This window comes from Girardinichthys multiradiatus, chromosome 6 (assembly GCF_021462225.1).
Source record: "Girardinichthys multiradiatus isolate DD_20200921_A chromosome 6, DD_fGirMul_XY1, whole genome shotgun sequence".
Classification (NCBI taxonomy): Eukaryota; Metazoa; Chordata; class Actinopteri; order Cyprinodontiformes; family Goodeidae; genus Girardinichthys; species Girardinichthys multiradiatus.
In genome coordinates, this window is record NC_061799.1 from 24,000,663 (window position 1) to 24,013,721 (window position 13,059).

The following is a 13,059-nucleotide window of genomic DNA, read 5'->3' on the forward strand; positions in this document are numbered from 1 at the left end:
TCGTCCTTCTTGGTGGTATGCTGACATTACCCTGGATACCGTGGCTCCCGATACATCACAAAGACTTGCTGTCTTGGTCACAGATGGCCCAGCAAGACGTGCACCAACAATTTGTCCTCTTTTAAACTCTGGTAAGTCACCCATAATGTTGTGTGCATTTCAATATTTTGAGCAAAATTGTGCTCTTACCCTGCTAATTGAACCTTCACATTCTGCTCTTACTGGTGCAATGTGCAATCAATGAAGACTGGCTACCAAGGTGGTCCAATTTAGCCATGAAACCTCCCACACTAAAATGACAGGTGTTTCAGTTTCATTGCACCATGTTTCATGCACAAATAAAAAGCAAATCCTATTGTGCAAAACATACATGTCCTACTTCAAGAAAAAAATCTTATCTTCCAAACCTTTGGCCTATGCTTTACACCTCCAGGTCCTGTGTGGTGCAGTACATCTTAACCAGCTTTGCACATCTGGAGAATGAAGGTTTGGTCAATTCTGCTTCAAAAAACGGATCAAGCTTAGTCAGATGGTAGAAATTTAGGTCTGGACTTTGACTGACACATAAATATGCAAAGAAACTATTCCACTGTAGCTTTGTCTATTAGTTTAGAGTCATTGTCCTGTTGGAAGGTAAACTTCTGTCCAAATCTTTAGCAGCCTCAAATAGGTTTGCCTCTAGGATTTCCTTGTATTTACCTCCATCCATCTACCCACAAACTCTGACCAGCTTCCCAGTCATTGTTGATGAAAAACATGTATAATGAGTTTAGGGTGATGTACATTGTTAGTTTCCAAACAAAAACAGAATGTGGGCCAAAAGGTTTTGGTGTCATCTGACCAGAGCCCCTTCTTTCATATAGTTGCTATAGCTTGTTTCTGTCAGAATGTGATTGAGGAAGGACCCTAGTGCAGAGTGTAGTTGAAGCAGATTAAATTCTTAATAATAAAAAGGAACTTACAGGGAAACAGAACATGGAGCACCTGCAGAGAACCAGGTAATGAAATGGAGCATAGGGCATGGAGCAGAGTAACAGAAGAAACCAGCAATGAACAACAACAACAACCCAACAAAGCTTAAATACAAAGGAAGGAGTGGAGAAGGCGAGTAATCAGGTGGAAATGAGGAACAGCTGAGACCAATGAGCAGGTCCAGAGCAGAGAAAAACACAGGAGTAATCTAACAGATATCTAAATGTACCAAAACACAAAAATAGACTGAAATAAGTCAACAGAAGACTAAACTAAAATAGCATTGCCAAGGGAACATACACAACAGGAAAATAAAGGAACAGAAACATAACAAAAACACAAACCCTCAAACACCTAAGGATCATGACAGCTTCTGTGTTGATATTCTTTTTAACCCAACCCAGCTTTATTTTTATACATGTCTCTCTCTGACCTGTCTGCTGTCTTGCTTTGTCTTTATGGTGCAGTTAGTTTACTGCCTGGAAAGTCTATACAAGACAGCTGTACTTACCAAAACCAGTTGCACTGTATTTTAATTAAATGGTGTCAGAGTAAAGAGGACTGAATGTATATGTACACCAGGGTTTTTTTATGTATCATTTTTCTTCTACTTTCTAATTATGCACTACTTTGTGTTGGTCTTTCAAAAACTTACAATTAAATATATTGGCATTGTTCAGTTAAAATTTAAAGCAGTTTCTGCGTCTGTTTATGAAATGGAAAATTACCAAGAAACTGGACTTGTGGGGGATGCTGGATAGTGTGGGTCATGTGGGTCATCCTTTGTTGTGTAAACTGAAGGGACAGGGGGAGGGGAAAATGACTTGGGAATTGGAAGTACTGGTCTCTGGCCATTCACTCAGTTAAGTTATTCAAGTCTACGAACTGTTAAAACTGGGGCGGGACTGGACAGAACTGTGTGTGACTGCAACAAAAAACGAGATCCTCAGGGTTAAGATGGAGAATTTGTCTTAGTAACAAATCCCGGCATGATGTTGTTTTGCGTGTTGCTTCTTTGTGCTGAGGTTTTTTGCAATCTCAAACTGTTATCCTGCTAAGGATAAAGTGTGAAATATGATTTTTTTCCCCCTCTACTTACCTAATTTGGCCTCTTTTCTCATCTAGCAAGGGCAGCGCCTGTGAGTAGGCAGCAAAGCCTCGGTAACCCCCCCCCCCCCAGTCTTGTGTCATGATGTCTGTTTGGATGGGTTGTGCTGGAATTCTAATTTCCTCTCCGGGAACAATAAAGTATCTTTGAATTGAATTTTACAGCTTGTGGATTTTTTGCTTAAATTCTTATATAGTACTGTTCAACTCTATTTCACCTGCTGTGCAGAAAAAATCTCAAGAAACAAAGGCAGACTGTATCTTAGCTGCAAGCGATACATTTAAAACTGTGTCACTGTGTCATGTAAACACAAGACCAATCACTGCTCAGGTAAGGATGAATAGCTAAACAGCATTCAGCTTCAACCCAATCACACATGAGCGCTCAGCCAATCCTGATCCTCTTATCTGACAGGATCTGCCTGCTAAAAAAGACTGCAGACACACAGGGTTAGTTTTTTTTGCACATTTTGTTTTTGCTCCTGCAGACAAGGTTGGGTAAGAAATAATTTGAGCACATGTGAACGGGTTGAGTGAAAAACACATTTGATTGTTTTCCATAGGAGACTCAGCCTAAACATTTGTTTTCCAATGAAATAAATAAAACAGTTTTTTCTATTTTTATATAAAAGAGATTAAAACCTCAATATAGGTAATATATCCACTTACACTCTGTAATATGATTCTTCATGTGTCTTACTAAGAAGGGAGCCATAAAACAACCTTTTACCTGCATCACCTCCATCTGCAGCATTTTTGCACAAAACATGCTGCAGACATATTTTCTTTCAAAGCTGTTTTGCAAATATAATCACTCTCTCTCATCCTCTGCAAGTCATAACTTTGTTGCACAGGTCTCCTCCTCTGGTCGATATACTCCGCAGAAGAGCCCGTTCTCGTTTGAGCCAGTGCGATTTGTTACGCAACAAGACACTAGGAAGACATTGATGGACATACCACGTCGTGACGTTGCCACACTTAAAACATAAAAAGGGGTTATTTTAATCACATTTTTGTTCATGCAATTTCACTATTTTTAGCAGACTCCAAAAACACCCCATTTAAACATGCATTTGAAAAAGGTTTGTAAGTATATAATGCAATAGTATGAGTGAATGCAAATTAACCTGAATCTTAAAGCTGTATATGACTTGGGGGTCTATTGTGCAGCTCCACTTATTAGACCCCATTTAATTTTTTCGTCCTTACATAATCTCGTAATGTTTTTTTTCTTCTCCTACCACAATCCAGCCTGTACATTCCGGTGGTTCCCATGGCAACATGGCAGCATCCCTCTCCATCCTTTGTCCAGTGTCTCCCTGTTCGTTTGAGCTTCCCAGTCAGAGGAAGGTTCGGATTCTGCATGCAAATTGAACCCTCTTATTTGAGCTTCAGAGGGAGGAAGTGGAAAGATTTTATTTGTTGACTGAATGTCAGCGAGCGGCTTTCACAAATAGCCGCAGTGTTATGCTCCCCACAGTCTGGTCTGGATGTTACACCACTCAAGTGGTAAAAACGAGGAACAGGGCTGCCAGCAGAGAGCCAAAAAGAACAGTTTTGTATTTAAAAAATGAATTTATTTAATAGCTGACATTTTCATTTTTTGAGGCACAGAAAAAGCATTTGCACAGCTGAAAGGATGGCTTAAGAAAAAAGAACATTGTGTCCCTCTGTGTCTCTTAGCCTGCAAATTTGACCTGCGTGTAGCTCATAGTGGTTAGTTTTAAGGTTTGGATTGTGGTTAATAAACTCACCAGCCACCTGGCAAAAGCATTCAACTGCTTCTTAACATACTGAATCACATGGAGTAGCTTGTCACATTCAGGCATCTAGATCTGGTTAAGAGGAGTTGCTTAAGTTCAGACTGCGCATTAGAGGGGAGACAAGAAAGGAGATTTAAGTGACTTTGAATGTGGCATGGTTGCTGATCAGTATTTTAGAAACAAATGATCAGCTGTAGTGTTTTGACAAAGAACATTCACTGTGGAGAAAAACAGAAAATATCAAGTGAGTGGCAGTTGTGAGAACAGAAATGCCTTGATGATATCAGAGATCAGAGGAGAATAGGCAAACTGGTTGGAGTTTGTTGAGACAGTAGCTCGTTCAGTTATACATTCAGAGATGGAAATCACATCAAACTTTGATGCAGATGGGTCACAGCAGTTGCAAAACATGTCAAATGCCACTCCTGTCTGCATGGTCTGATGAGTCTTTTACACTACATGAAAACATGGATCCACCCTACTGTGTATCAGTGATTCAGGCTGATGGTGGTAGAGTAATGATTTGGAAAACGCTCTTTGCACATTATGGGTCCCTTAATACCAGTTAGGCATTGTTTAAATGCCTCAGTTTAGCTGAGTGTAATTGCTGTCCATGTCCATCATTTTACCCATCTTCTGATGGCTACACCCAACAGGATAATGTATGATGTCACAAAGCTCAAATTATCTCAAACTGGTTTCTTGACATGTGTTCACTGTACTCCAATGGCCACTGATAGAGCCTCTACAGCATTGAGATGTATGATGCATCATGGATGTGCAGTTCAGAAATCTGAAGAAATGCTATCATCTCAACATGGACCTAAATCAATGAAGCATTTTAGAGACACTGTTTTGAATATACAGGTCCTTCTCAAAATATTAGCATATTGTGATAAAGTTCATTATTTTCCATAATGTCATGATGAAAATTTAACATTCATATATTTTAGATTCATTGCACACTAACTGAAATATTTCAGGTCTTTTATTGTCTTAATACGGATGATTTTGGCATACAGCTCATGAAAACCCAAAATTCCTATCTCACAAAATTAGCATATTTCATCCGACCAATAAAAGAAAATTGTTTTTAATACAAAAAACATCAACCTTCAAATAATCATGTACAGTTATGCACTCAATACTTGGTTGGGAATCCTTTGGCAGAAATGACTGCTTCAATGCGGCGTGGCATGGAGGCAATCAGCCTGTTGCACTGCTGAGGTCTTATGGAGGCCCAGGATGCTTCGATAGCGGCCTTTAGCTCATCCAGAGTGTTGGGTCTTGAGTCTCTCAACGTTCTCTTCACAATATCCCACAGATTCTCTATGGGGTTCAGGTCAGGAGAGTTGGCAGGCCAATTGAGCACAGTGATACCATGGTCAGTAAACCATTTACCAGTGGTTTTGGCACTGTGAGCAGGTGCCAGGTCGTGCTGAAAAATGAAATCTTCATCTCCATAAAGCTTTTCAGCAGATGGAAGCATGAAGTGCACCAAAATCTCCTGATAGCTAGCTGCATTGACCCTGCCCTTGATAAAACACAGTGGACCAACACCAGCGGCTGACACGGCACCCCAGACCATCACTGACTGTGGGTACTTGACACTGGACTTCTGGCATTTTGGCATTTCCTTCTCCTCAGTCTTCCTCCAGACTCTGGCACCTTGATTTCCGAATGACATGCAGAATTTGCTTTCATCCGAAAAAAGTACTTTGGACCACTGAGCAACAGTCCAGTGCTGCTTCTCTGTAGCCCAGGTCAGGCGCTTCTGCCGCTGTTTCTGGTTCAAAAGTGGCTTGACCTGGGGAATGCGGCACCTGTAGCCCATTTCCTGCACACGCCTGTGCACGGTGGCTCTGGATGTTTCTACTCCAGACTCAGTCCACTGCTTCCGCAGGTCCCCCAAGGTCTGGAATCGGCCCTTCTCCACAATCTTCCTCAGGGTCCAGTCACCTCTTCTTGTTGTGCAGCGTTTTCTGCCACACTTTTTCCTTCCCACAGACTTCCCACTGAGGTGCCTTGATACAGCACTCTGGGAACAGCCTATTCGTTCAGAAATTTCTTTCTGTGTCTTACCCTCTTGCTTGAGGGTGTCAATAGTGGCCTTCTGGACAGCAGTCAGGTCGGCAGTCTTACCCGTGATTGGGGTTTTGAGTGATGAACCAGGCTGGGAGTTTTAAAGGCCTCAGGAATCTTTTGCAGGTGTTTAGAGTTAACTCGTTGATTCAGATGATTAGGTTCATAGCTCGTTTAGAGACCCTTTTAATGATATGCTAATTTTGTGAGATAGGAATTTTGGGTTTTCATGAGCTGTATGCCAAAATCATCCGTATTAAGACAATAAAAGACCTGAAATATTTCAGTTAGTGTGCAATGAATCTAAAATATATGAATGTTAAATTTTCATCATGGCATTATGGAAAATAATGAACTTTATCACAATATGCTAATATTTTGAGAAGGACCTGTATACCACAATGAATTAAGGCAGTTCTGAAGGCAAAATAGAGACCAAATGGGAACAAGCAAAAACACTGGTTAATATACAAGTTTTGTTAGTCTTAATTTTATTTAGAATTTTTTCCATGAGTGAGTTTATAAGCTCCACTTTGCCCACTTATCCTGACCTGTTTTCAACCTGCACTGCAGAACATTTTAATTTAAAGCTCAGTGTAATGCCCTTTGTTCAGGCTATGTTTAGCCTGATAGTCTGGGCATTCTGCAAAGCCATGTACACAACAGGCACAGGGTGGAACAGAGTGTATGATTTCCAGAACAGATCCAAGCTAGAGAACACTCACTGGCTTCAGTTCAGCTCTCATCCCTTACACAGGACAGAACAAGCCCTTTACTTTAGGATTGGTTAACTTCCAGGGCAAGCCAGTTGGTGCACTAACAGCATTGTGGTGTGAAGCAGCTGGGATCTAGGTGAAAGGTCTCAGAAACAAACTCAGTGGCCCTTCCCCCAAGAGGGGTGAGCACAGCAGAAATACATGTTTATGTCCTGCGTAAACCTTTTCATTCAGTATGAAAACAAAGAGTTCTCATCAAGCTCTAAAACCAACTCATGGATGCAAAGACACAGTGTACTCAGGTATCAGGATATACTCCTTTGGGTTAGGCTTTGTATTACTTGATATAGAAATGTCGTTGTAAAAATGCAGATATTTGTGTAGGACTCAAGACCATGACACAGACAAAATAATTCAAGCTATCAGCCATAACAATCATTCTTGCTGTGAAGGAGTTTGACAGAGAACTGACAGCAATATTGTCCTCAGGCTATTGCATTGAAAGAGGCTAATAACTACCACGTGAATGCCCCACTATCCAGTTTCAACCCACAGGATACAGGGAAAAAAAAAAATGTGAGAACAAAGCTGGCGTTCGAGCTGCTGGCTAGAAATAAGCCAAACTGATACAACAGAAAGCTGTAACATATGAGAAGGCACAGCGTGTTAAACTTTAGTACTTACCTTTAGGCACATTTCTGTTCACTGTTCTGAGTTCATGGTTTACTATAAAATCCTGCAGCACCAGATGTCTGAACAGCTTTGGCAAATGGGATCAGTTACTCTACAGACGAGCCTGGACTTCTCTGGATGCCAACTTAAAACCACCATGTTCCTTATGTTCGTCATGTCCAACAGAAAAAATGGATGCTATATCTGTCAGTTCTGTTAAAAGAGGTTTTCGATTTTCCATTTGTGGCTCAGTTGGAATGATAAATTAAACAGTTTAGCTTTACATGCTTGCAAACTATTGTGCATCTTCTGTGTCTTGCTGCCTCGTTTAAACAATGCATCCTCAAATCTTGCATCTGCATGGCAGCGAATTCCAAATAAAATAATTTAATACAAGAGTCAAAGACACGTATTTGTGATAAAAATAAATGTTTTAAATGTATCAATAAAAATCACCAGGTTCAGTAAACTTGATATTTTACCAAATCAGGTGCATTACAATATATCGCAGTTAACAAAAGGATAAAACTCCTTGAGGAATCTCTACAAATGGCATTATGGAAAGATCCACCACTTTATAACAACTCATGTCTGGGACATCTACAAGTGTACCATACAAGTTGACCAAAATGTGCCGGAATTTGAGTACATTAAACATCATTAAAAAAACAGACACTTCATAAAATGTGAACATTAGTAACATTGAGAATTGGATAGTCAGGTCAACACATATTAACAGTAGAAGGACTAGTTATATTTATTACTTTTACACATGTTGTCCAGCCTTAGCAGCCCTACTCTGCAGTGTCCTTGTGCTTTAGGTTGTTTTAGTTCCAGACAGACAAAGAGGGAATGATATGGCACGGGCTAAGAACAGTGTTACAAAAGCCAATCCCTGTTTAACAATACAAGGAAAGGCATACCCTGACGTCAACCGGCTCATAACTACCAAGTATCTCATTACCATGTTTCAAGTTGACCAGCCAACTTTAATCCATTAGCATTGTAAGTTAAAAATCATCTTAGTGGGAGAAAAAAAATACAGTACTAGTATATTTTAAAGAAAATTGGGAGGGCAGTAAGAGTCACTCTGAGAGCTGTTTAGTAATCCGTTGGTTCTTCACCCTCCTCGTTGAGCAGACAAGTACGGATCAGAGCCTCGGTAACGCTATACGGGTCGCAGTTGGCTGACGGGCGTCGGTCTTCGAAGTAACCCCTCTTCTCCTGGCCCACACTGCGAGGAATGCGAATGCTGGCGCCGCGGTTGGCCACGCCTGCAGAAAATTCGTGAATGTTTGACGTTTCGTGACGGCCGGTGAGGCGACGGGCGTTGTCGAGACCCCCCTTGGGATCGTAGGCACGTATATGATACTCGTGTCTCTTTCCAAGCTTCTCAATGGCATCTTCAATAGCTCTGAAAGCAGGTGTGACATGAGATGAGTTTCACAAATGTAAAAAAACAAACAAAAACTTTACCATTAGTCTATGAAAGGTACACAAAGTTCTCTCGACTCACTTCAGTCCATCTTCTTCCCTCATCTCTTTTGTGCTAAAGTTCGTATGGCAGCCTGCACCGTTCCAGTTTCCTGGGATGGGCTTGGGGTCAAATGAGGCCACAACACCAAAATCTTCACAGACACGGTGCAAGATGAAGCGAGCCACCCACAGATGATCACCCATGTCAATCCCTTCACACAGTCCAATCTGAAACTCCCACTAAAACACAAAAAATGGTTCATCATCACATAACTAACTGAGAGAACCAAGACAAATGTCCAACACTGGGGTCATATTTTTACCTGGGCAGGCATCACTTCTGCATTTGTTCCACAAATGTTGACTCCAGCATACAAACATGCTCTGTAATGAGCCTCTACGATGTCTCTGCCATAGGCATTGTCAGCTCCAACTCCACAGTAGTATGGACCTACAAAGGTACAAAGGTGTAAAAACCTAGAAATGCTGCTTTCACACAGGAAGAACCATGCAGATAAAAACTTCAGCTGCTCACCTTGTGGTCCGGGAAACCCATTAGATGGCCAGCCGAATGGGTGTCCATCTGTGCCCAGGATGGTGTACTCCTGCTCCATACCAAACCAGGGATGCTGGTCCGCCACCATCTCCATCACCTTGCTACATTTGATGCGAAGGTTGGTTTCTACAGAAAGGAAACACAGTTTCCTTGAGCAAACTATGTAACTTTTAGATTATGTAGACAATTCAAACAGGGTTTTAGCACAGAAAAGTGATTCAAGGTGGGTCATCTCAACGTAAAAAGATCAGCTTTGTACAAGTTATTTTTTCAAATTTACAATGTTGTCTTGATTATTATACTGGTTTACTAACCGGCAGGTTTGCGGTTGTACTTCTGAACTTCACACAGGACCAGCTTGTTGGGGTCTTTACGGAATGGATCTCGAAACATGGCAGCAGGAATCAAATACATGTCGCTATTGGAGCCCTCTGCCTGGTAGGTGCTGGAGCCATCGAAGTTCCACTCAGGGAGTTCTGCAAGAGGACGGGGAGAGTAGCTATTACACTTCTTAAGACCGTGATGGGGGTCATATGGTTCAGTCTGTACAGCTATTTCAGGAGCATAAAGAGACTAAAGCTCACCTTTAATGCTTTTGGGCTCAAAATCAAGAGTTCTTGTTTTGCAGCGGAGCCCCTCTCCTGTTCCATCAACCCAAATGTACATGGCCTGGACTTTATCCCCCTGGGGGAGTTCCATGTACTGCTGCTTGATGGTTTTACTCAAGCTGGCGCTGGCTGACGTGGCCATCTTAACTGATACTATAACACACCTGTGAGTGAGAGGAGAGACTAAATAAATGAGGTGAGGAGTAGAGATGGATCACATGTTACATAACTAGCAGGGCTTTGGGGGGCGCAAAAGCGCAAAAAAACAGCACCGTTGTTATTTTGGTATTGTAGAAGGGGAGGGGGATGGTTGAAAAACATGTTGAGGATGTGGAAGGAAAAAAGGACACATTTACAGTTTTTTTCTCCTTTTCTCCGCAAGGGTAACAAAAAGGTCGACTTTCTACCAAAGATGCTGAGTAATAAAATTGCAACGAAGGGGACCTGCGCACAAAAGATGACTCGCTAAAAAAAAACAACTATTTTAACTGAACACGTTCCTGCTCTACAGCGATCATCATAGTTACTATTGTTGACTGCAAGAAGGTGTTTGAATTACATCGTCCACTTCCCGGTCAGAATCCACCTACTATTTACGATAATAATCTAATAAACATACAGTAAAAAAATAAAAAGACCAAATAACCCTCTGCTACAACACGAGAGCATATTAACACATTAATTAAAAAACACCAGTACAATACATGCAACAGTAAAAAGTCCGCCACAAACACTTCTAACTACCCCGTCTGACCAACTAAGACATCAACCAAATAAGAAAAACAAATGTGTAAAATTACCTGGAGAAACAAGAAAATTGAAATAAAAACTAAAGGACTGGCAGGTCCAATGTGTGGTTCGATGATGGTTCTTTAGTATCCCTCTCATTCTCCGGTATCTTCGCTCTAGAGTGAGTCGGTTTTATATGAGCAGCAACTGGGACGCCTCACTTCTTTGATTGGTCGACTGGGCGGAGAGAGCGCTTGAGAAGGGACATGACAGTCCTTCATTGGACAGCCCCAAGGTTCTCCGAAACCACCTGAGCCGGAGGATTATCCGCCATCAGGGTGTGATGTGTGTTTTAAGTAAAAAAAACTCAATCCAAGCTGAGAATAAAATAGATGTGTGTCTGTTATTCGGCGCTGGGAATGGGTAGACACAACTGTGCGGAACAAAATGCGCAACTGCAGGTTCAGTTCAGTCTACTTGATGTTCTGATGAATCCGTGGCGACACTGTGTGGCAGATATTAGTATCACAGCGTTTTGCTTTTTAATTGAAGTTTGAGCGATGCCAGCAACATTAACTCACAGGTGCAGTCAGCTTTCCTATCACACGAATATAGAGTAAAGATCCCATCTTATGAATTGATACATCCTGAATCTAACTAGATACATGTCATGTGCTTTACATCGTGCTGTTGTATAGAGATTCATCGATCAAGCTTTTACTGAATTACACCAGTTTCCGGTTGTATTTGAGGTCCAATGTTGACCGCTCCTGTTTTTTTTTAACGACTTAAATGACATGCGCTGTAGGTTTTTTGATGGCGGTAGACGTTTTGAGTCTAAAAGAAAATGTATCTTATTTATGCATCAAACCATATGTCCCCACCTTTATTTAGTTTGGATTAACTCAAATATCTGCTTTGAAGTAGCGTACATGCTCTTGCTTGATGCATTAATGGTAGTTTTTTCGATGCATTTAATGATGCATTTAATGTAACAGGAATAAACTAACATTTTCCAGTGTTTAAATTGCTGATTTATTGATGTTTTTATGCACTTTTCACTGCTATCTGTCTAAAGTTAGTGAGAGCATTTACTACCTAAAATAATACATTTTGGTTTGTTAAATGTCACTCATCAATGATTTTATTTTAATTAAGTTTTAGTTAATGGTACATAATGGTAGGATAATAAACATTAAAAACCCATATTTTTAATTTTATGCCCTTGGAGATAAATTATTTTGAACATTTTAACCATCTCAGTGATAATTCAACAGAAATGCCCTTCAGGACCTGAGGTGGCATTAGGAGCTGAAAGGAATCTTTTAGTTAACTCATTGATAATGACATTCTGCTAATTTTACTTCTGTTTTAGCACGTTTTTCATTTAGCACCTTTCCTCTTGCTACTCTCATAAAACGTGATGCATGACTAAGAGTTTTTTTTGTTGAAAGCTTCTTCCACCTGAACTGGGAATCTCTGCAGCTCCCCCAGAGTTACCATGGGCCTTTTGGCTGCTTCTCTGATTAATGCTCTCCTTATCCGGCCTATCAGTTTTAATGAACGTTCATGTGTTGGTAGGTTTGAAGCTGCGCCGTACTGTTTCCAGTTTAGGGATTCACTAACTTCCTACCCTGCTCCCCCTGCTTGTCTGGTGTTTTTCTTGATCTTCGTGATGCTGTTTGTTCTCTAATGTTCTCTAGCACATGTCTGAGGTCTTCACAGAGCACCTGTGTTTATACAAGGTTAAATCACACACAGGCAGACTATTTACACTTGAGGAGACTGTTGAAGATAAGTGCTTGACCTAGATTTCATTTAGAGGTATCACAGCAGAAGTACCTGAATATAAATGTTTTCCACATGCTTCAGATTTTTATTTGCAAAATGTAAAAAATTATAAATTTCACTTTTTAATTCTCAATGAGAAAGAAAAATGTGATCATTATGAAGGCTTTTTGTGTAAAAGTGATGAACAAATCTGGTTGTAGGTTAAGTTTTAGGCTGGTTTAACTGTTCATATGGGGTTTTCTCACGAGCCATTGTTTATCATTTACTGTTTGTGCTGATTATTAACTATTCTAAAATTATATATGGTATTTGTTTGTGCGTAATGACTGCAGTAGCTGCTGCATTTGATTAATATAAACATTTAAGATTCCCACCCACCACATGGTTAATGAAGTCTTCTGTGAACTAATAAGTGCTTTCAATATCTGTCACTCAACTGAGAAAATGTCACTCCTCAAAGGCTACAAATTGTGCTTTTCAGCTGTTTTACATTGTTTAACTAAAATCTATAAACCACAAATTGTAATTTGTTGACTAAATGAATGATCAACTCACATAAATGAAAACACAATCAGATTTATACACTT

At 40.5% G+C, this 13,059-nt stretch overlaps 1 protein-coding gene across 1 annotated transcript; it reads right to left on the reverse strand.

Annotated features, from left to right (window-relative positions):
• Window positions 1-7,724: 7,724 nt before the first annotated feature.
• On the reverse strand, window positions 7,725-10,908 carry glula (glutamate-ammonia ligase (glutamine synthase) a). The gene is made up of 7 exons (XM_047369257.1): window positions 10,753-10,908; window positions 9,929-10,116; window positions 9,659-9,820; window positions 9,324-9,470; window positions 9,112-9,239; window positions 8,829-9,028; window positions 7,725-8,726 (listed from the first exon to the last, which is right to left on the reverse strand). The coding sequence occupies exons 2-7, from the start codon at window positions 10,092-10,094 to the stop codon at window positions 8,414-8,416; spliced, it is 1,116 nt and encodes a 371-aa protein (XP_047225213.1). The 5' UTR covers window positions 10,095-10,116; window positions 10,753-10,908; the 3' UTR covers window positions 7,725-8,413.
• Window positions 10,909-13,059: the final 2,151 nt, after the last annotated feature.